This window comes from Diospyros lotus, chromosome 14, assembly GCF_014633365.1.
Source record: "Diospyros lotus cultivar Yz01 chromosome 14, ASM1463336v1, whole genome shotgun sequence".
Lineage (NCBI taxonomy): Eukaryota > Viridiplantae > Streptophyta > Magnoliopsida > Ericales > Ebenaceae > Diospyros > Diospyros lotus.
In genome coordinates, this window is record NC_068351.1 from 1,407,061 (window position 1) to 1,431,288 (window position 24,228).

Sequence of the window (24,228 nt, forward strand, 5' to 3'; positions counted from 1 at the left end):
TCCCTAGAATACCTTTTTACCCATTTCAAAAATTTTGAGTTGATCACCGCTAGAACTTCACCCTATAATTGTAAAAGATAATCTAATCGAGAATCTCGCTCACCCATTAAGAGGTAGACTATATAAATAATTTTATTTCTAGAAGATACACATAAATATACTCTTAAACTTATTTATTACTTTAGTTCTCACTTTCTTTGTATCGAAATTGTTGTTGCCAAACTACACCAATGAATTTAAATATGAAAGATCGTCTAAGGATGACATAATGATGGCTTATCAAGATGATGGGTGACTCCTTGGAGCGATGGATGACTCACCCGACGTGGAGTGACAGTGATGGATGACCCATTCGAGCGATGAATGACCTATTTGGTAAGATAATCGATTAAGGGTGCAAGTGAGGATCTCTACGTAAACCCTCTGATGCCTAAGCCTCTCAAAAGTATCGAATAGTTGAATGTAAGAAGAAAATATGAGTGGGAGAGACTTACCCGTATAAGGGAATGACTCCCTATTTATAGTGATGGAAGAGGCCAACATGTGTTAGGCGGTCCGATGTTCTCAACGAGTTACTCGAGAGTAGTTTTGATTGGGTCTCATAGAAGTGAGCGCGCGCAGAGTAGGCGTGGGCATAGGCGCCCTCGTGGCATCCTTGAGTGACCTTTACTTGGGGCTGTTGGGGTGCAAATGTGTGCCCGAGTGAAGGTCACTCAAGCGTGCTAGTGGTGGAATGGGCGCACAAGCTGGGCTAGTGTGGCACCCTCGAGTGATTTTCACTTGGGGGTGCGACCACACGGCCTTGCGTTAGGAGGGCCTCCGCCTTGCAATTGCGTGGCCCGACCATGAGCGTAAGGGCCCTCCCGCTTGGCTATGCCACCCACTCGGGGATGCAAGGAGCGACCACCCCCGAGTGACCCGTACTCGGGAGGCCAAGGTGGTTGTTTGTGGTGGCCACGTTGCACAACCTCATTTCTCCAATTCATTCGGTTATTTTTCGATGACCCACTCTATTTATTTTACCATGTGTAAAAGTTGCTCCCCACTCTTTCTGTCTTGTAACCTGAGAGAAAGAGTATTTCGCCTGCATTACTGCTTTGATTTCAAGTGGGCATTTTTTTTTCCTTTAATGAATTTTTATTCTGGACTAGTCTCATCTATCTTCATGTCTTTCACAGTCATTTTTTGCATTTTGGCTACTAAGTATTTGAAGGGAATCACTAGTACGACGGTACAAGCAAAAATAAAACTTTTACCATATATCAAATACACAATGGAATATAATATACACACCATACATAGATTGAGTATTTAAGCAACAAACATATTCATCAAATGAATACATAAATAAATTCATACTTGCTGTCCAATTTAAGGTTGGGGTACAAAAATAATTTATGTACTGAAATCGTGTTCATCTCACACTGTGGTGGTTCTAGTTTGTCCACACCTAATATGCAATAAGGAACTGCTCTGGTTAGCTCTTCCTATACTAGACACAAATGATTTGCGTATCATCGGTGCCCGTGTCTCAAAATTTTACACATGACCTTCACACGAAAATATAATCTGATAGCAAAAGAATTTTAGAGGAAGTAAAGAAAGAAGAATATGATATGAGAAAGCAGAGACGTAGGGAAAGAGAGAGAAAAAGGAAAGACCCTTTCTTTGCCATTAAATTAATCCCCCTTCCCCATTTTTTTCTTCTTCAAATTCGAATCCTTTTAAAATCCATCCTCTTTAATAATGTAGTGCAATAATGCACTATGTACTATTAGCATGGGGCCAAGGGTTAACTTTTGACCAATCACTTCTAGAGACATTTCGGGTACATAATGTCGATACTAAACATAATACTATATGGTCTTTGACTTTTTAGATTCATTACTCACTAGCAATTAGATAACACCGAAACTCTTTTTAGTATTAGTCAACATTTTGACCTATCATCGAAACTTTTCTAAATCCCGATAATGTTCCGAGAGTTCCTGAATAACGCCTAGCAACGGTTCATGACAATATATGTGGCAATGAAGTCTCATTTTATATAAACCGATTACAATTGACAATTATCGTGTGTTATAATTATTCCATCACCTAACATCCTGACTAAGTGAGAGCTATGGAGTGACAAACTCACAAATTCAATAACTATGTGTCAAATCTCATTAATATGACTAGATAACACATTAGAAAACATATTTCTTGATTTTCAATCTACCCTGGACAATGATTATTTCGTCACACTAATAGTAGATCACATAGAACGTTCACTCCATCAAATATCAACAAGGGTGACGGATCTTATTTTCAACACCTATCTCCATATACTAGCAATACGAAATCACATAGATAAATATTCTCATATCCCAATTGGATGGTTCGGCTCATTTGCTAATCCTACATACCAATACACAAAATAACTGTGTCAGTTTAATCTAAGGATCAACACACCATCACAACCTGATGACATGACAATTATTCACTAGACCATGCAATCAGTCATTGACGTCATATTTGGCTAATCATTCCCCAACGACTACCCACAAGTTTACTAGCAACATCTCATGTCATATGATGCGTGACACACTATCCTCTTATCAATAGCCCCATATTGAATGAGGTAATAACCTTGAGCTAGTCCAGAATCGATTAATCAGAATTCTCATTTAAAAAAATCTAAGTATTAGAAATAGTTTAAAAAATTATGTTATCAGATAATCCTATCACATATGTTCAATATCTTAAGAATAAGATTTTTATATAAAAAATCTAAAAATTCATTCATATAATTAATTGAGAAAATATAAATAAAGAAAATATTGTCTTTATTATTTATTGATTTATATAAAAATATAATTAATACATTAAAGCAATTTCACTAAATATTATCTAAATCCAGCATAAAAGGACACAATACTTGAAAAAAAAAACATTTTTGATTCTTAGTAGAGCTGTTGAGACTGTGAAATTGAATTTGATATATAGAGAAAAAAAAAAAAATGAGTTTCATAAGGTAGACCGGTCAGAGCCGGGGCTGGTCAAATCGGTCGGCTCAATGTATAGCCCTCATCGGCTTAATCGCCCAGACCGTTTTAAGAGCCAAACCAAGGCAAGTTCTTTACGGTTCCCACTCCCACCTAACCCAGACACGCCCAAGTTTAGGGTTTTGTCTAGGGTTTCTCTCCAATTTCCACAAAAGCAACCGCTTCCTTACTTCGAGCCCCATTACTCGAGCTTCACCTTTTCACCACATGATTCCGTAGCTGAGGGCTTCGATTCTCTGAGAGGGGCTAGTGCTTCAGAATGGAAGCTCGAGTGGCCGTGTCTAGCCGTGGAGCCGTGGTTGATGGCGGCCCCCGAAAATTCTTGCAACAGCAGCAGCAGCAGCAGCAGCAGCTTCACCACAGTCAGCCACCAATATCGCCGGGGCAGCAGCACCAGATAGGGACGGTGCCGCAGCTCCTTGCCGGCGGCATCGCGGGCGCTTTCAGCAAGACCTGTACCGCGCCGCTCGCCCGCCTCACCATTCTTTTTCAGGTCGCTTTGTTCTCCCGCAATATAATCTCTTTAGCTACTATAATGTGGAATGGGGGATATACATACGCTTGAGGAACTAGGAAAGTAACCAAGTATTTGGTCGATTATTATGACCTTGGAATCTATGTGATTTTGAGGTTGTTGAATTGCTTAATCTATTCTTCTTCTTCACCCAAACTTACCTATCCAAAAGTAAAAAAAAACTGAGATTCAGTTCCTTGGAAAATTTTCCCTTTCTCTTTCATTTCATTTAATTTACTTTTCCTCCTACCTTTCGAAGTTCTAGAGTTAGATATAATATTAATGTGGTGATATGGTGAAACTAACTTTCTGTTGTTCAGTTGCCCCTGAATTATAATTTATCATCAAAAGTTCTTAATCCTTTTCTGTAGGTAATCTTTTAGGTTCTTGTATAGAATTCTGCCCCTTTAAGGTAGTTCCTTTCATAAATACTCTTTTACTTATTGCGTCCCTCCCCCCCCGGGGGGGGGGGGGGGGGGGGGGCGCGCCAAAAAAAAAATCAATTTACCATGAAAATCAATCCAACCCTTGTTTTCCTTCTCTTTCCCATTTTAAATTTAGATGAGGGCCCTTTGTGGCTTTTGGTTTTGCCTCCTTTTTGGTACCTGATGCTTTCAGTTAAATTAAGAACAACATTTAGTTTTAAAAATTTTGTTTGTATTTTTTTGATAGAGAACGACATGGATTTCTGGGTGTTCTTGTTGTGTGCGTTCTTTTACTCTTCTTTAGAAATTAGGAGGTACCAGGTCTAATGAGACCTGTATCTTTAGATAAAGATTCGAACATGGATAAAACTCAACCCCCCTGCTTTGGCAGGGCAAAGTTCCCACCTTTTTATTGTTTTGGTCTGTGTTTCTGCTAAACTCTCAGATCTAATTAGCCTGGCATTGATTCCAGAACTCAATATTTGAAATATCTTTATTTACTCTTTCCAATTTGTTATGTTGCATTGGTGTACTATTTTTCTTTTTTCTCTTTATAGGTGCAAGGTATGCATTCTAATGCTGCAGTGTTGACCAAGACTAGCATATGGGGTGAGGCCTTGCGTATTGTTAATGAAGAAGGCTTTAGAGCATTTTGGAAAGGGAATCTAGTAACCATTGTTCATCGTCTTCCTTACTCTTCAGTCAACTTCTATGCTTACGAACGCTATAAAAGTGTCAGTATGAACATTCTCCAAAACTGACCCTTTTTTGAAGTTAAGCTTATATGGCTTACTCTGTGTACGTGTTTCATTTATATTGTTTTTTTTATTCCTTTTGTAGCTATTAAAATCAATTCCTGGCCTGGAAAGTCACAACAGAAGTGCACATACGGATAATTTTGTCCACTTTATTGGTGGTGGATTAGCAGGAATGACAGCGGCCTCTATGACATATCCATTGGATCTTGTAAGGACACGTCTTGCGGCCCAGGTAAGCATGTGTTTGATAAATTATCTTCTGGCGAGAATTTTTATTATTCTCTAATCTTGTTATTTTTTCCCAGTTAACTTTTGAGTTTTCTATTTCCAAAAACGTACATAATGATATCTTGAGGAACTATGCTTCCCCTAAGGCTTAAGTAAAGTTCTGTATTTTTTAATGACTTCTTGTTGCATGTAGTGGAAAGTAGTATCGATTAAGTTTCACTTCTGGTACAGACCGGCTCATGCCTTATCCTTCTCCTCTCTGAGCTTTTCCTTAGCTCATTTAGTGTTAATATTGCAGAGAAGTACCATCTATTATCGGGGTATTTGGCATGCACTCCATACTATTTGTAGAGATGAAGGTTTTTTGGGTTTGTACAAAGGACTTGGTGCGACGTTACTGGTGAGCTTTCAGCTATGCATGTGTTCAATTGTGGTTCCACCATGCTTTTAACTCTTATGCCATCGAGATGCTTTGCATGGTGTAGGGGGTTGGACCCAGTATAGCAATAAGCTTTACTGTTTATGAGATGCTGAGATCCTATTGGCATTCTGAAAGGTGAGACGTCTCTGTCCTTTCTATCAAATATAATATCTCTTGTGCTCGACTACATCTAGTTGCTCCTTGTTGTTATGGTGCATCATTCTGACGTGATAGCATCTTGACATTAGGCCTGATGATTCTACTGTCTTGGTTAGTCTTGCTTGTGGCAGTCTCTCTGGTGTTGCTTCATCTACAGGTGTGTGGTTTATGACCTACAATTTCAGATACTTCCTAGCATAATGTTAATTCTTATCAATTTTTCTAGTGGGTCCAGATATTTCTACTGTTACTTGATAATGATCTATCTTTTTGGAGATATGTAGCATAGGAAGCCTTCATCCAAAGGATTTCTATCAACCTTTTTTTTAATGGTAAGTAAATTAAATAAAGGTCTCTTTGAGGGGAACTCTTAATATCTTGATGGATGAAGCGGCTTGCATTTAAGGATGAAACCTATGTTACTGGTGTATCACTCTCTCCTATGATTAGCATCTTGCATTCGCTATTTACAATAATGGTATTATGATTCTAATTAACATCTGGAGCTTTTTGTTTACATTCAAGCTGTATTCCTAAAAACAAAAAATGGCATATGAGACCAATCAATTTATGTGATGGATTTTTGAAGATAATGAAGGATGTCTATTTTCCCTATTTGTGGTCAAACTGGTGAGTCGAACAATTTTTATAATTATGTAATGAATAGTTTCCCACAGAAGATCTAGTGAGCTTTCATATTTAGATGCCTTATCATTTGCTTGAATTAGTGGTAAATTGATTTTGGGTGAATGAATTGATAAATCCCCAGTAAAAGCTGGATAACATGTTTTCCCTAGATGTTCTTTTTACTCTTTTATCCTGATCATTTGTCACTTTTTGTTGCTCTTTTGATACTTGCAGCAACATTTCCTTTGGATCTCGTCAGGCGAAGAAAGCAGTTGGAAGGAGCTGCTGGTCAAGCCCGTATGTGTAAAACAAGCCTTTTTGGGACCTTTAGACATATAATACGCTCTGAAGGCTTGTGTGGCTTATATAGAGGGATCCTGCCCGAATACTATAAGGTTGTTCCGGGGGTGGGAATTGCTTTCATGACTTACGAGACGTTGAAGAAGATTTTGTCAGATGGACCTCTAAACAGCTAGTTGCCAGTGCATCCAGATGTACCCGCTCTTGGCTCTTGAGCATGAGTTTTGCCAGTCAGTATTATAGCTTGTTGTCTTCGGATGCTCTGGTGAAGAGATCCGGGGTTTAAGATAAAGGTGGATAGGAGAAGAGCATTTATAGTTTTTACAGTTCTTTTTTTTGTTGTTTTCTGAGACGACTCGTAATGAAAATTTTTTATTGTTGCTAGCATGGAACACATTTCAGTGTATAGATTATTAGATAGTTTCGGAGAACCAGATCTTGCACCGGCCTTTGATACTTATAGTTCTAGGTTTTGGAAATTTTCCCTTTCTATGATGGTAATATGAGAGCAAGTATTCTGTTTGTGCTGGCTTAGTTAAGTTGCGATGTCTGTATTCTTATGAAGTTTTGAGTGTACTAGCAGCCAAGAAGACAGGCTTCTTTTCCTTTCCTGAACTTTCGCTTTGAGCTTATGGAATTTCGCTTACTGATCTTATGGCTAAGTACGGATATTCCCAGGATCACTGAATCTTGTGAAGCTTATTCGTCAAGTCTCTAGATTTAATAATGCAAGTTGCCAGGAAGCTATTTCAAGATGCTGGGTCAAACAGAGCTAATTCATCTTAAACCATAATTTATTTAACAAAAGGGAAGGTTCTCTTTAGATTCTTTTGCCAGTTGAGACTAACAAGCAAGGCAATAATGGTAAAAGAGGTAAGAGGCTGTGCTTTTGACGCAGGTTGATGGTGCAGTGGTCATGGTGGTGCTGTAGGTTTCAGTTGTTGCATCGGCAGAAATGATCCAAGGGGGGGGTTACCAAATTAAATCTCACTTGGCAGGATTAAAGTTTGTGACTATTGTTGTTACGTGTAACTAATCACTGAAAGAACCCAGAAATGAAGTTAATCGAGCCTCTCTTCTTTTGTTGCAGCAGTAGATAGAAGCTTTGTCCTTTTGTATGATTTTATTCTTCCTTGAAAAATATTAATTTTGAATCTTTACAGATAGTTTACTACACACACATTCGAGAGCTTGGGTTATCACAAGATCGTGGAATTGAATCTGTTTTCGTGTGACTATCAATAATTTAGGTTTATTCAAGGGGTCAAGTCTTGAGTTTCGACTTGCGATTTACCTCTTTATTATATGTGGGACGATCGCGACTCTGAGTTGATTTGGTGCCTTCTAGTTTTTTATATTTAAAAAAAAATAAAAAATATCAATTTTGATGTCCATGGCAGAGTAGTAGCTACTCGCATGAATACTTTTCATATTTGAATAAAATACGTCGAGAGGATATTCTAGTATACGAGTCTCTAATATATGAGAGGTTCTTCTCTTTGCGATTATCATAATTAATGTTGTTAATAAGGCCTGATAATTTCGCCCCATTATAGCATTTTCCTTTTATATGCCATTGTCACTCTTACCATATTTGTCTGCGAATTTCAAGACGAAAGCTTTAGATGCTATGCCAGTCCTTTCAGCATCTATCCCCATTTGGAGATGGAAGGCATCAAGCATGACAGAAAGAAATCATGCAACCTTGGCCGTCTATCCGAAGAACACGTCTTGGTGAGGTTGCATTATCGTTTCATTTTCAACTTTCTTGCAATATACACTATCCTAATGCTGTTCTTCTCATGATTTCACAGAATATATCTAACCATGCGCCTGTAAGACATTGCACAGTGATGATATGCCCTTAGTTCTTCAGCTTTATCTTGAATGAGAAAGGTATCATTTCAGAACTTTTTACACTGATCATTGAAGAGATAATTTATAGGAAATTCCAGCACATCTACCCCTCAGCCAAACAACCTCTCTATGAACTATATAGCTAGGGCAATAATTAATATTGTGCCCCTCAACTAGCAAGGGAATAGAATATGTCACTGCATGAAAGCTGATGGAAAATGCTGATATTACACTACTTTTCCCAATCATCTTTCAGAGCAGAAGCTAGAGAATCCCACGTGTTGCGACAAGTCGATAAAGTTTAGGTTGTGTTTTCTTTATTTTTTAATTTTCAGTTTTGAGTTTTGAATTTATTTTCAGTTTTTTATTTTGTTAATCTATTTTTAAAAAATTAAAAACGTGTTCTCTTTATCATTTTGAAAAATTATTTCTCAAAATAAAAAATTAAAAAATAAAATCTTTTTGAAATTTTAAAAATAATTTTTAATGATATTTTATTCAATAAATTTGATTATTCAATAAATTAAAAATATTTAATGTTAATGTATTATTAAAAAAATATATACACTTTAAAGTTCATGAATTTTATAATATTTTTTCTCATTACAATAATAAAATATGAATAAATAAATAAATAAATAAATATGTTTTGAGTTTAGAGTTTGTTTTGGATAAAAACATTCAAAATAATTTTTTATTATTTTGAGTTTTTTTTATTTTTAAAAATGTATTTTCAAAAATAATATAGAGAACGCGTTTTTATTATTTTAAAGAATTAAAAATTAAAAATGATTTGAAAATAACAAAAAAAAAAAAAAACGTAGTCTTAGCATTCCTAGCGGCTTCAAGCACACTAATCACCTTAGTTTTTGCATCTACCGAGTTTGTAGTGGTTTAGCAATCGCCCTTTAAGATATTTTTCTCCAGATGTGATGACGTAATTTTCAGTTGTGCAGCAGTGGTTAAAAGGCTGTTAAGACAGGAAAAAATCGTCGTATGCAGAAAGGAAGGTTCTCAGCTTATCATTGGCTGTTGAAGAACAGATTCATCTTCAACAAAGGTGAACGATTCCTGGCGGGTGGCTTTATACTATATTCACATCTCTGCACCCCTGCTTGAAGAAGTTTTCGTGTTACCTTCATGAACCTCTATAAATTCTTTCCCGTCATGCATGTGATAATCAACCTCAACTTGCCACACACATTCTGGTGATTGATATGCCCTTAGAAATTGTGTTTCTTCTCCCTATAGATGATGTATACTCGGTCAGGACCAGGTAATCTGCATCCTGAGGTCTAGATACACACACATGTTGCATCTAGTCCTTAGGTTGCAGATTACCTCCTCCTTGCTGAGGAGGAACTACTAGCTTGAGCTCATGGAACACCGGTGCTTCTTTCTAGTTGTCGATGGCTGTTTACGTATGTTGCATTTTTCAGTCCATTCATTCCATTCTATAAGAATTTCTATGAGAATTCACAGCATAGTGCAGCACTCAGTGGCATGTTCCTTTTTTGGCAGCTTCATATTGTACTATTTATGGTCGATTCTTGGGGCAATAACCCGATTCAAGAGAGTTGAGAAAAAATTGTAGTTTAAATAAGGTTTCACTTAGCCATTTGGACAATCCAGCACAAAATACAGAACATTAGTTTGAGCTTTTGATCAACTTAATTAGCCAGCTTTCTGCAGGACTCCTACAGACTCTTCCTTGCTTTGGTTCAAGTCTCTGCCATCTTTGAAGACAAGGAACTCCATCATCTCGACGTGGAAGAACATGAAACTACCACACAGATGTGTAATGCAGGATCCAAAGTCTTTGCCCACCACACAATGCCATGCTGGTCCATAAGCTTCATCAAAATTCTGTTTAAGCCAACAACATGTTGATGTTCTGGTTAGTGGAACTCTTCTTCAAAACCTTTGATCTTCCATCATTCTCACTATATCTGATCTGGAGTATGATATTCCCTGTCACAGGGTTATTATATTCTCTTTCTATGGTTAAAGATTTCATAAAACTATCCTAATGATGAGTAACATATATTTCCAGTGTGGTTTCCTATCAGCTTGGATTTAGTGTATTCAGGGTCCCTAATTTTCCAGGAAAGTTTTGCCACAACAGGACATGCTACTTTGTAAGTAGCTATGATCTTCAAATCTCAACTCAAACTTGGTCTTTGGAACAATGACCAGATAACTCAGCTTCTCATTGTTTTGATTATGTTTCTTTTTTAATTAGCTCAGAGAGATCCGTTTTTAAAATCTAATAATTTCCAAATCTAACTTAAACAACCCAACTAGTTGGCCTGGAACTGTAAAATATGTTTGCCAAGTGATGCATAGATGCGGCCATATAAAAGTTAAACGCCCAAAGGTTACTAAAATGATTTCAATAGCATATTCCTAGTCATATATCATCAAATGAATCTGACCCTATGCTGATTAGACAATATAACTTTTGATAAGGTAACCTTATTCTCAGCAAGTAATAAAATTGCTTGGTTCCCGTGATTGTAGGACCCAAGTCAAAAACAGAAAGAAACCCAAAACCATGCTTTTAATTTCCTTAAAAGAAAAGTAAAAAGAAAGATCAGTTCAACATAGATCTGCAAGAGATTTGCACATCAGTTGAACTCTTTCCTTTGTTCTTGATCTTGAATTATAGTCATTTGGATGTAATTTAAGTTTTCCAATCAGTTTTCTTTATCCCAAGAACCCAACAAGGAAAATAGAAACAAAATGAAGTAAATGAAACAAATCAAGCAATTAATAGTTTTGGAGGCAAACCTGTTTAATGTAATGAGCAATGGATTGACAATCAGAGACTTCATGAAGATCAAGAGCCTGGTAAGCTAACTCCATTACATGGTTCTGCATTGCCTCTGGCATATCTGTCTCCCTCACTACTGCTTTCCCCTCTAACATCTTGATATGTTGTTTTTGCAATTACTCATTCATATGCTGAAGCTACTATTCACCCTTATATAATGCCTGGAGAACCAGAATCCTTTTTTTTCATAGCAGAATTCGGTGGTTTATATTGAAAGATGAAGGCAAGATTTTTTTCTTTCTTGTCGTCAACCTTTTCTTAAATTAATTCCATGAACGAGATTGGAGCTTTGGATGCATTAGGGACATCGAAATCAAAATATTAGAATGAAAAATATCTACGACAGATGCTAGTGACTTGTGCTTAAAACTTAGTTAAACTCTAAAGGTCTTTAATGGAAGAGTAGTGTTTTACATCCTCTGGAAACCAGGGAAGTGGTCCATGGCTTCAAGGAAATAACCAAAGTGGTTCAGGACTGCTCATAGCCTTACAAACAGGTGTTGGGAAGATGTGAATCTTGTGTTCTGTGGTGACAATGCTACCAAATTCAGACCAGTCATGATCAAGAAGAGGCCAACATTGCAGGTCCAGTAGATTGACCTGGGTTGACTATAGATACCAAACCCAAAGCAGGGACTCCGCAGTTTTGGCATCTTCAATGGGCTATTAAGGGTAGTTCAGCAAGGTGTCACAAGTACACAAAGTTTCTGCTTTACAAGGATGAGGAAACGACTGTTTGCATAACTTGAATCCATAACCTTTTTATTACAAAGGAGCAACCTAAAAATAAAGTTCGGAGTAGATTAAAAATATGGAGGTGACTCCACCATTCAACATAAAATATCACAACATTAGGAGAGGGCAAATACAGAAATTGCCATTAACGGTTGTTCAATCTCAGTTATAACAGGTTGCTAGCATTACTTAAATTGGAGTTACAAGAGAGGGCGAGGTGAGTCTTATTTCTCTGCTACAAACTTCATTCAAAGAAACAAGGAAGCGGGATAGTTATTGCACCCCACTCCATCTTGCCCAGTCGACGAACTGCATCCCACCATACACATTGTTTGCAAATCGCACCCCAACTGTAAAGGCCATGGCAATGGGTGGAAACTGCTTTGCAAAAGAACCCGATTCTACTAACCTTTCCAATCCATTGATAATCTGATAGCGGGTGTTGGAGGAAACAGCTAGGAAAACACCTGCATGTTGGCAAAGCCAAAGAAAAAAATACCTCAGATATTGATTTAGCGAATGCTAAAGAGGTCAAGCCCACCCCATTAGTGGGACAAAAGATTGATATGTTATTGTTGAATGCTAAAGAAGTCAAGGTGCTAAATGTCCTGATTGTACTTGGATAAGGAATTGCATGGTGAAGCACTGAAGCTCATTGAAAAACAATATAATAAGTAGCGAAAGGCACAGGTTAAGTGCCCATGCTCTCCATATCAAAAGAACCTAGCATTCTTCAAATAGAAAAGGCGTCAGATAATCCCCTGGTAAGTGTGCTCTAAATGGATGATCATCAGCATGTTTGTAATATAGAAACAAAAGATTCGCTCATATTCCATCAAGGTGCTACCTAGATTTCTATAATACTTTTAACTATTTTTAACATTATTGTTAAATTGTATAGTTCCACAGTTTGCCTCACCAGATGTCACAATCAAAGCCACATAAGCCTCCAGATTTAGGTAGGGACAATCGACTTATAAGCACTAGAACATGGCAATTAGTCTATCAGATCTTGGGCAATATACCACAAGCATCCAGTGTTTGTTCCTCCCCAAGAAAACTCTGGTAAAATAAGTAGGCAGTGAAGTCTTTTACTAGGCAGTCAAAGAGGTTCACATGGTTACAATTTAGAATTTGTTTATATTTTGAAACCATATGAAATCGAAGGAATGCTTTCGATGAGCTAGTTCCAAAAGTTGCTTTTGAAGATTTAGAATACCCCAATTTTAGAAAACAATAAAAAATGAAAAAAAATGCTTCAGTGACTCCCAAAATTTCTCCTGTAAAAAATGAAAATAATATGAGAATGATTTTTTCAAAGAGCCAAGCTGTTTTGGGATTGGAAAAAAGCAAATAACAAATGCATGCTTCCCACCCCACCCCGCCCTCACCAAAACAAAAAAAGCCCACCAACTCTTCAAATGTTCATCTGATGCTGAAAGCTATTGGAGTGAACTGATGGATTATAAAAAAAAGGTCAGAAACCAGTAAACCCAGTAACATCCAAATTAACTGTTGGAATCCAAAGTTTAGTTTTGAAGATTATTAGAGAATGAGTTCAAGAACCGTAAACAAGATCATAAAAGATCAAGCAAAGCATACCCCAAAGAGCTGCACTCTTTATGAGAGGTGGAACAGGTATGTCCTCTTCTGATTTCTTTATGCTCCTGATATGAATGAAGAATATATGATGAGAAATCACACACACACAAACACACATAAAAGAAATTTTATTTGCTATCATAGAAATTTTGAGAGAAAAGAAAAAACCAAGCAGCTCATTTTCCCAAAGTTTCTTCATATACTTGTATATGAAATAAATTTGAGAATTTCTGCCAGTATAATTTATAGTAGCTAAAAAATATAAAAGCTACAATAATTTTAGTCAAGCAAGAGGATCTTTATACTGCAAGGTAGATAAAAGAAATGAATATACATTGTGCATGGGCTTTATCAATGCATCAAGATTGTAACTCTAAACAACCAACACAATCAAACTACGCCATTGCTATTGCACCAGCAACATAGAACCTTTAGCACACAAAGAGGTAGTGTCCTACATTGACAGGGGTTTGATAGTCCCTTCCAATTTGAGATGAAGATAATATACTGCTCCAACTAATGCCCTCAGGGAATCATACAAGACGGTTTAACAACTGCAACAACCAGTGAGAATGTGAATATATGACTTAGCAAGTTAGGTGCGAGATATCCAGTGAAAAAGTTTTGTGCTACCTTTGCAGCACAGTGATCCTTTGGTCCATTCATCATATTACGGCTTTCAAATAAACCAAAGAGACAAGCAGGAAAATTTTAATAAATTGTGTATTCCTTAAAATTGGCAAGTTCAAGTTATGAATGCCATAGGTTACACATAATTTAATTAGTAGCAGCCCAAACTTCATTGTGATAAAATGCCAATATAACTAGGTGTTGAGCATCGTGAGATTGGATTGATCATGTGTGCGTGTGTGCATGGTCATGTTTTTGGAGTATGAGATAAGGAGATATGCAGCAGATTATTGAGGAGATAAATCTACATCTATTCCTAAGATTTAGGAGAAAAATTCTCTCCTTAATCTATCGTTGTTTGTTTGTATTTTAAATGTTGTTTTTGTATTTTAAATTCCTAGTTTTTAGGTAGCTTGTGTATTTAAAGAAGTGGCTTGTATCATTTATTAAGTGTGGGAATATACGGGCTTCCCTATTCATTCCTTAAAGTCATATTTCTCTAAGAATTCTACATGATATTAGAGCCTTGATCTTAGCCTGATACAACCTGCAGCCCCTTCATTGATTTTGGTTTTCTTCAAGTGCCTTCATTGCACAGACCACAGCCCTTCATCGGTTTTGTTTCTTCATATCCAAGGGCCTTCATAGCACAGCCCATTGCTCCTTCATCGGTTCTTCTTCATCTTTCACAGTCTGCATTGTTTCTTCTAAGACCCATTCTCTGCCAAAACCCTATTACTCAAATCAGAAGCCATGTCTGATATCTCAAAAACAACAGCCCAAACCATGACTTATGAAGACATCAGTTCAGTTGATGTATCTAATGGAGGAGGAGAACTACTGGGTGTTCATCAATCCTAACAGCTAGATGGGAGAAATTATCTCCAAATGGGCCCAGCTTATCAAAACTTTTCTTAAGGGTCGTGGGAAAGGTGGCCACCTAACCGGATTACCCCCTAAGAAGGAGGATCCATCTTTCACAACATGGGATGTGGAAGATTCCAGGATCATGTCATGGATTTGGAGCACCACGCAACCACAAATCAGCAAGAACTACATGTTCTTGAGCACGGCAAGGGAGATATGAGAAACTGTCCAGCAAACTTACTCTAAGGTCAAGGATGCGTGGGTGATTTTTGAGGTAAAAACTAAGATAAGTGCCACAAAACAAGGTCAGTTATCAGTTACAAATTATTTCAATAAGATGAAAGGGTTATGGCTAGAACTAGATCAATATCAAACACTAAAGATGGTTTGTAGTGAGGATAGTTAGGATGCTGCCACCCTAAATCAGATGCTTGAAAGGGACCGAATTGTTGAGTTCTTAGCAGGTCTTAGCCCTGAGTTTGATCAGGTTAGGGTTCAAGTTTTGGGTAAGGAGAAACTTCCTAGCCTAAATGAGGTTTTTGCCATCATAAGGAGTGAAGAGAATAGAAGATGCTATGCTTACAGAACATGTCACTGAAGGATCAGCTCTTGTGACCAGCAACAAAGAAGGAGGAACTAAATTTGGAAAACCAGCTGTTCATAATCAAGGGACTAACTGTGAGGGGCAACGGTGTACATTTTGTAAGAAGCCACAGCATTCTAGGGAAACATGCTTCAAGTTGCATGGAAAAGAAGTTGTTTCAAGCCGAATTGGAGGCTTCAAGAACAAGAAACCTCAGAGTTATATATCCAACAAACAAGCTGAGGAGGTTGCAGATAAAGGGGGCATAACTGAGGCAGATTCTACTCAGCTAAACCCAGAAGAATTAAGCAAGCTAAAAGCCTTCCTCAAGACATTCCAAGATGGAGCATCTTGCTCACTGGTACAGCAAGGTAAATCACTAACTTATGGGATTTTTTACCTAAATCTGATAGGAATAACATGTGGATCCTTGATTGAGGAGCCACAGACCATATGACCCCTTGTTTACATTTTTTTGACACCTATGAACCTTGTAAAAAAATATTTTCTGATTTGTTAGCAGATTATTCTGCAGATTGTTGATCTTTTGCTGTATAAATAAGGGATATCAATGCTCAATAAAATAATTAGCTTCATCCCTTCTCCCAATCTATTCTTGTATGTTCCTTCCCTTTTCTTCTTTCTTCATTAAATACCAACAAATGGTATCAAAGCGTATTTCTTGATGGACCTGTGAGTTGAGAGAAACCAAAAAAACATATTCACAAACACTCAAATTCAAGCCAACAATCTGCAAAGATGGAAGCAGAATCAAGTCACGGAATGCCGGCAGCACCGATATTTGGTGGCGACAACTATCAAGTATGGGTTATTAAAATGAAAGTCCATCTCAAGGCACAGGATCTTTGGGAAGCAATTGAGGAAGATTACGTTGATTTGCCGGCCAATCCAATTGTGAACCAAATAAAGATTCACAAGGAGAGGAAGACAAGGAAGGCTAAAGCCATAGCCTATTTGTATGTTGCAGTTTCTCCCAATATTTTCACAAAAATCATGAACTTGCCTTCAGCAAAAGATCAACAAATCTGCAGAATAATCTGCTAACAAATCAGAAAATATTTTCCTACAAAATAGCATAAATAACAAATCATAGTCTAACTGATATTTGACTTATTCAAATCATATCTAACTAACACTTGACTTATTCAAACTAGAATTAACAATATCTTAAGTCATAATTCAACACTCCTCCTTGACTTTGAGGCTACAAATGTAAATTTTTAATTTTGGCATGTCTTGGATATAGGCATATGGGCATTTAATGGTTTATGGTTATAAGGTATAGGTATGGTTATGGGGCATAGGCATTTTTTTGGGCATATGCATGGATATGATTTTGAGTAGAGTTAAAATAACTCTTCCTCCGGCATGCATGTGTAGTCAACATTGCCAACATATATTGACCAAGAGTCCACTTCTTCCTTCTCAGCCTATGTAGCAGACCCACCAGAAGAATCTTGAATAGTGCCCATTTCCTTTTCAAATTTGGCCTGCATTTTGTGAAGGGCACCAGCTTCCTCTTCTATCTCCTTGACTTCTTCATCTCCTCCAAGTCCTTAGCATTTGGGTCTTCTTCTTCCTCAGCCCTAGACATGTCGACATCAGCATCCATCTCTACTTCCATTTCTGAAGGTTGTGTTGTAGGTTATGTTTGGTTTCTCTCAACTCACAAGTCCCTCAAGAAAATATGCTTTGATACCATTTGTTGGTATTTTATGGACTTCTAAAGCTATATATTATTGATAATCAAAGCACTTATTTATACAACTTTTTTATGCTTTTTCTGTTTTAAATAAGTTATATAAATAAGTGCTTTGATTATCAATAATATATAACTTTAGAAGTCCATAAAATACCAACAAACCTTTTAAAACCACTAAACACATTACCATTGCAAATAGAACATCAATGCCTATTTCTGAAAAGGCACAGTTTCTTTTAACCCTTGGCTGCCCTTTGATAATGTTCTTCATGTTCCAAATTGACAGCAAGTCTGATTTCTATACACAAACTAAGGACTTGAACTGTTTTGCTGTTTTTTCTCATCACATGTGTAAGTTTCAGGCTAAGGACTTAGGGAAGATGATTGGCGTGGCTAAGGAGCACAATGGACTCTATATCTTGGAAGGACATGACTTATTCTAAAGGAAAACAGAATGGGACGGCTTGTTTATCTTAATCTGCTTCTAATATCTCTTCTATTTGGTGGCATCATTTTAGGTTAGGTCATCATGCCCATTTGCTTTGTTAAAACAAATGTTCCCTACTTTGTTCAATTCTTTAGATCCAAGCATTTTCCAATGTGATGAATGTATTTTGGCAAAACATCATAAGGTTTCTTATCCAATCAGCAATAAATTTTCTTCTCAACCATTTAATCTAATTCATTCAGATGTTTGGGGTCCATCTAAGATTGCAAATTGTTCTGGAAAAAAATGGTTTATATATTTTATTGATGATTGTACTCGTATGATGTGTTAAGTATTCCTTCTAAAAAATAAGACTGTCATTGGGACTGTTTTATCCTCCTTTTGCAAAATGATTTACAACCAATTTGACACTTATATCAAGAAGTTTAGGACTGGTAATGCAAGGGATTATTTTAATAATCACTTGCATCAGTGCTTCCAACAAGAGAGTATTATTCATGAATCCTCTTGTATTGATACTCCACAACAAAATGGAGTAGCCGAAAGGAAAATAAGACATTTTCTCAATGTCACCCGAGCCCTCCTTCATCATCATCATGTTCCAAAAAATTTTTGGGGAGAAGTTGTGTTAACAGCCACCTATGTTATAAATAAGGTTCCCTCTAAAGTGCTGGAAAATAGGAGTCCATTCCAATAGTTAGCAACTTTTTTCCCAGACCTTACTCTCCATTCTTCCTTACCTCTTAGGGTATTTATTTGGGTGTGTTAGTCTTGTAGACATACCCAAAGGCCATAGGGACAAGTTGGATCCTAGGGCTCTTAGGTGTGTTATTCTTGGGTATTCTCCTACCAAAAAGGGTTATAAATGCTACCATCCAACCACTCGAAAGTTTTTTCTCTCAAAAGATGTGACTTTCCTTGAAAATATCTTTCTTTGAAGTTTCTTCATCTGGACAGCAGGAAAATTCCCTTAGACCTATTGATCTAGAGCTCGAGAACCTATTTCTTGCCCTTGATATACCCCCTAATGATCCCATTCTGTCTACTGCCCCTATGCATGTATCCCAACTGCATTATGATGAACAAGCGATGCCTAAGCTGTCAACTCCTATTAGATTTAAGGGTTCACCGTTTGTGTACAAAAGAAAAGAGTCCATGGATGAGCCGTAGCCACCACCAGCATCAACCATTGATCCTAGCTTGGAAGTTGCCCATCACAGTGTCCTAAAAATCGGCCTAGGTGTCGCTGAGGCATTAAGTGGCCCCTGGCCGCCACGAATATAGGCTAATTGGCCTCCCTAGGCGCCAATCCGATTAACCGGTCGTCGGCAATGCCTAGGCCAATTTCTCTCTCTTGTTGTCGCTACCAATCGCCTCTTTGAAAGCTCTCTCTCATCGCCACCGTTGCCGCCAATCGTCTCTCTTAGCCCTTGATTTCCCGATTTCCCTTAGCTATCGCTCCATTCGTCTCTCTTGGCCGCCGTCATCGCCAATCGTCTCTGTTGTTCTTCTTCCGCCCTAGCCATCACCCCAGTTTATATATATGTATATATTGTTTATATATATAAACACACACACATATATATATATAATATAGTAATATATATAAGTTTCATTTGTCTTTTTTACTTTGATTATCTGAAAATAACATAAAAATACATTAAAAACTTAAAAAAAAAAGCAGTCTGCCTAGGCTCCTCCTAGGCATCCTAGGCGCTAGGCCCCCAGTCTGGCGCTCGACTAGCGCCTAATGTGTTTTAGAACATTGGCCCATCATGAGGAAGGCTCAACCAGCACCTCTAACCCCTCACCTCATTAGCCTGACTCAACAAACTTAAACCTACCCATAGCTATCTGCAAAGAGGTTAGAATTTGTACAAAACACACAATAGCCAACTATTTGTCCTATCATCGCCTATCCCAAAAACATATAGGCTTCCTTACTTCATTGGATGCTATTGTTATTCCTAAATTAATGGAAAAGGCTATTAAAGATCCCAAATGGAAGAAAGCTATGTTAGAAGAGATGAGGGCACTTCAAAAGAATCATACCTGGGAATTGGCACCTAAACCCAAGGGGGTAAAACCAATGGGCAGCAGATGGATTTTTTGGATGCTATTGTTATTCCTAAATTAATGGAAAAGGCGGTTAAAGATCCCAAATGGAAGGAGGCTATGTTAGAAGAGATGAGGGCACTTCAAAAGAATCATACTTGGGAATTGGTACCTAAACCCAAGGGGGTAAAACCAGTGGGCAGCAGATGGATTTTTAATGTGAAATATGAAGCGGATGGTACACTTCAAGGATGTTTACCTCTGAGGCCTTATATCTTTCCCATAATTGGCTAGATCTAGTGCTAAGGCTGAATTCCAATCCAAGTCCCTTGGTGTATGTGAGCTGTTATGGTTACAAATTATTCTAAAAGATCTAAAAGCTTCGGTGCAAAGACTTATTGAACTTTTCGGGGACAATCAATCAGCCATTAGCATTACTCATAATCTTATACAACATGATAGGACTAAGTATATTGAAATTGACCAACATTTTTTTAAAGAAAAATTGGATTCTGGGCTTCTCCAAATCTCCTACATTCCCTCCACTCAACAAGTAGCAGATTTACTTACCAAAGGGCTGCCTAGTGCTCAATTTGAAACTCTGGCAAGCAAGCTAGGGATGATTGACATCCACTCCCCAACTTGAGGGGGCGTGTTAAGCATCATGAGATTGGATTGATCTTGTGTGTGTGCATGCATGGTCATGTTTTTGGAGTATGAGATAAGGAGATACACAACAGATTATTAAGGAGATAAATCTACATCTATTTCTAAGATTTAGGAGAAAAATTCTCTCCTTAATCTATTGTTGTTTGTTTGTTTTTGAATGTTGTTTTTGTATTTTAAATTCCTAGTTTTTAGGTAGCTTGTGTATTTAAAGAAGTGGCTTGTATCATTTATTAAGTGTGGGAATTTACAGGCTTCCCTATTCATTCCTTAGAGGCATATTTCTCTAAGAATTCTACACTAGGTGTAACAAAGGAGAAGTTTTGCATCAATATTCTCATTGGAATCAATCTTCCCTTCCCTGTTGATCTTCTTGCCTTTAATCGATACTCAAGAACTCAACAATATAGCAACTTCTAGCATAGACAATTGATACAATGAAGGGCATTTCCAAAATTTACATTGTGTATAACACCCATATGGATGATAAAGCAACCAACATAGAGAATGTAGCTATGAGGTTTGAAGAAAAAAATGAACATTTATGCATAACATGTCTGGAAAGGAGCATACCGCTTCGCAGTCATTATCAAATTAGCCAATCCTTGACCTATAAGACCACATGCAAATCCAACTGATCCATACATGATTCCCTGAAAATGTAGCACATTGATCAATTATATGCTGCAGGAAATAAATGAACACAGGAAAACTCCACCAGAGTTGAGTTAAGGAAGCAAGATATGTATGTATACATATAAGCAAAATGTTAGGAATAAAAATAGAACATTTGCACCAGAAATTGAAAATATATATGCTTCCATCCATACTCCTCTTTGACATATGGTCCATGACATCCAGTTACATCAGATATCCTTTTGGGTAAGTTACCTTGAAAAAGTAAGTAGCAATTCTTTGCTTCATGGAAAATCTAGAACCTGGCCTTTCAGCTTCGAATACGCTGCATATAATAATATTTGAATTGTTAAGACTATCATCTAAAGCTGCAAATATTAAAAGAAGAAATGTGATGAATGTCATCTTTTATATCATCTTGCTGGATTAAGTGAATTGCAACCAATCAAGATCCAACAGGTGGAAAACCTTGTTTTTCTTTCAAAGTTAATAATATAATACTATGGATATTCTTGGTGGGCAGTAACAACCTGCTAGGAAGGGCTGCATAAGCATGTTGCATACGTCCAAGAACCCCTTTTTGTACAGATGGTTCTGCAATACGAGCATAAGGTGCTAGCATCCCAACTAAAGCAACATTAACTACCACCCCAACCAATAGATCTGCAAGATACAACTCAAATTCTGCCCAGAAGTCCTCCCCCCTCTTCTGAACTTCTGCTAATGTAGCGCAACAACAATCTATAACAATCTGCACCAGTATTAGATTATACCAGTTTGTAAGTTTACAACTCAATCTGCAGCGAGGTAAACTAGTGACAACAAGTGTGCTACTTTCTTAGGAATTAGACCACAAAATTAGCACAATCATCAACTATGCTCTCTGGCAACAAATTAATGTTGATCACAGATATAACTTACTTAGATGGTCCATGGAGTCACACATCTTGAAGCCATGGAATCAAAGCATATATAAAAAGTAGAAGCCCAACTTCTTACATCAATTCTCTCTAAATTGTTTAAATCATATTATTGATTCGTGTTCTGTATTAAATATTTTCCTGTGAAATATAGGAACATAATCAGTAATTTGCACAAGGATGATTTTTAGATATTGCCAAAAAGTAGATGAAATCGTAGAAGACTGATTACTTGTACACGGTGTATTATATATGCACAAACCTCTACCTATGACAAGCAGATCAAGCACCACTATATATCTACTAACTACAGATTCATTTTTTCACAAAAACTCTATCGAGCAAGCTTAACAAACCTCTGTTCCAACTTTAAAGAGGAAGGATGGATCAGCCAACATTCGATTCCGAAACATAGACCATGACTTCATCGCAAAGCTTAGAGGCCATGCCGAGCCCTGGAAATATAAGACTACTGGTCATTGCAGCACAACGGAACAGAATAGCACAACCTTGTAAAAAAGTTGCTAAACATATATGAACATGCAACGGCTTAATACCTGCAAGTCCAAATATCTAAGTAGAAGAACTTTGCGGATCCCAATGCTTTTTGCAGCCTCTAACATGTCCATGGGAAGTCTAGCCCCTCGACCCTCAGTCTCCTTAATCACCTCCTCAAACTTCATTATTGGCCCAAACTCCTCTTCTTCTTTATCATCCCCTTCATTATCACCACCATCACCTCCCCCGCCACCGCCGGTTCCACCACCACCTAGGAATTTCCCGTTGCCACCGTTACCACCGAGAACATCCTCGCCATCAATGCCAGGTACATAATTCGCTTTCAGTACCCCAAAATCCTTCTCAACAGAACCACTTTCACCTTCTTTTGGAACAACCGTCGTTGCAATAACAGATTGGGGCTCAACCTCTGAATTCAACGAACTCATAACCACAAGTCTCTGGTTCCTCTTAATATACAAAAAATGCATACTGTTCTTTGAAAAGCTTAGGGTTCGACCATTAGCAATCATCAAACTCCCATTTCGAACGTAAAGTGACCACCCAATGCCCGATAAACAACGCGCCATGGCCCCTTTCCCAAGTCTCAGATAAAAAATGTTTAAGAGTTGTCAACAGATTGCACAGCAAATTGAAATAATCAGCTGGCAAAACAGTGATTGAGATCTAGCCAATATGAATATCCTAGGAACTAATCAAAATGATAGACTAATGGAGATAGAGAGTTAACATTAATTCAAGATAATCAAAAGCCAGTAGTAAAGAGAGTATCCAAACTCGGAGAAACGGTCTGCTTCTCTGTAGCTTTCTAGTAAAATAAATATATGAAAACGGTGGAAAGGAGAGACAGTAGTTGAATGAAGAATATCCAAACCCAGAATCTGTGAGGAGATCCAACCGGGAAGATGAAGGGGAAAATGAAGGGAAAAAAGAGAGAAAATAATTGGAGTGAAGCTCAGAGAGAGAGAGATACAAAGAGAGAAAAAGAGACGTTGGACTCTTCTTTCTGCTTAGGTGATCTTCTCTCTCTCCTGGAACAGAGCAAGCGGCGGTATCTGGGTATTTATGCGGTCCTCGCACGTGTTATAGCAACTCCATGCGTGTGGGAATCTTTTAGGGTTTGCTCTTTGCATTAGCCGCAGCCAAAGTTGCTTCCTTTTTCATCAAACCACCCAGCAGATCTCACCTTTAGAAGGGCATTCTCAGTCAGTTAACGAGCACGATTCAAATTCATAATATTTCAGTTAAAGAAAACAACTCTACTTTTGTCAAAGAAGAGTTCCTCGTAATTAACACAGACAACTTGTAGATTTATTTTTTTGTTCAATTAAGAGCCCTTTGTGGATGTTCCTCGGCTATAACATCGAAGTGGCACCATATAAATGCTCTTTCACACGTGGGAGGAATTTCAAGCGTGTGGGGGCATCTAGGGGCTGCATGTGAGTGGTGGCTTGGCTAGCAACAGCCAGCCGCCACAAGGTTGCCCTAGAGTTGGCAAATGGGCTGGGTGGTCCATGAGCCTGCCCACTCACCTCCTAATCCAATTCAACTCGATTTGATACTATAGTAAACGAGTCGGGCCAACTTGATATTGTACCAAATGGGTGGGGCTAATGCTTTGTGGCCTGTGACTCGATTCGACCCACCAAAAATAGAGATGACCCATCAAAATAGT

General features: G+C 37.7%; 3 protein-coding genes across 3 annotated transcripts; 1 reads left to right on the plus strand and 2 right to left on the minus strand.

The window, feature by feature from the left end:
• The first annotated feature begins 3,108 nt into the window (after nucleotides 1–3,108).
• Nucleotides 3,109–7,089, plus strand: LOC127791208 (uncharacterized). Its single transcript, XM_052321059.1, has 7 exons — nucleotides 3,109–3,540; nucleotides 4,544–4,720; nucleotides 4,827–4,976; nucleotides 5,271–5,372; nucleotides 5,458–5,528; nucleotides 5,642–5,709; nucleotides 6,414–7,089. Exons 1-7 carry the CDS (start codon nucleotides 3,307–3,309, stop codon nucleotides 6,653–6,655), a joined length of 1,044 nt encoding a protein of 347 aa, XP_052177019.1. The 5' UTR covers nucleotides 3,109–3,306; the 3' UTR covers nucleotides 6,656–7,089.
• A 2,824-nt stretch (nucleotides 7,090–9,913) lies between these two features.
• LOC127790476 (uncharacterized) lies at nucleotides 9,914–11,337 on the minus strand. The gene is made up of 2 exons (XM_052320004.1): nucleotides 11,127–11,337; nucleotides 9,914–10,202 (listed from the first exon to the last, which is right to left on the minus strand). Exons 1-2 carry the CDS (start codon nucleotides 11,262–11,264, stop codon nucleotides 10,011–10,013), a joined length of 330 nt encoding a protein of 109 aa, XP_052175964.1. The 5' UTR covers nucleotides 11,265–11,337; the 3' UTR covers nucleotides 9,914–10,010.
• Nucleotides 11,338–11,890: 553 nt separating this feature from the next.
• LOC127790475 (protein RETICULATA, chloroplastic-like) lies at nucleotides 11,891–23,796 on the minus strand. The gene is made up of 7 exons (XM_052320003.1): nucleotides 22,592–23,796; nucleotides 22,391–22,489; nucleotides 21,645–21,865; nucleotides 21,370–21,439; nucleotides 21,052–21,131; nucleotides 13,507–13,571; nucleotides 11,891–12,371 (listed from the first exon to the last, which is right to left on the minus strand). Exons 1-7 carry the CDS (start codon nucleotides 23,120–23,122, stop codon nucleotides 12,178–12,180), a joined length of 1,260 nt encoding a protein of 419 aa, XP_052175963.1. The 5' UTR covers nucleotides 23,123–23,796; the 3' UTR covers nucleotides 11,891–12,177.
• Between the last annotated feature and the right edge of the window lie 432 nt (nucleotides 23,797–24,228).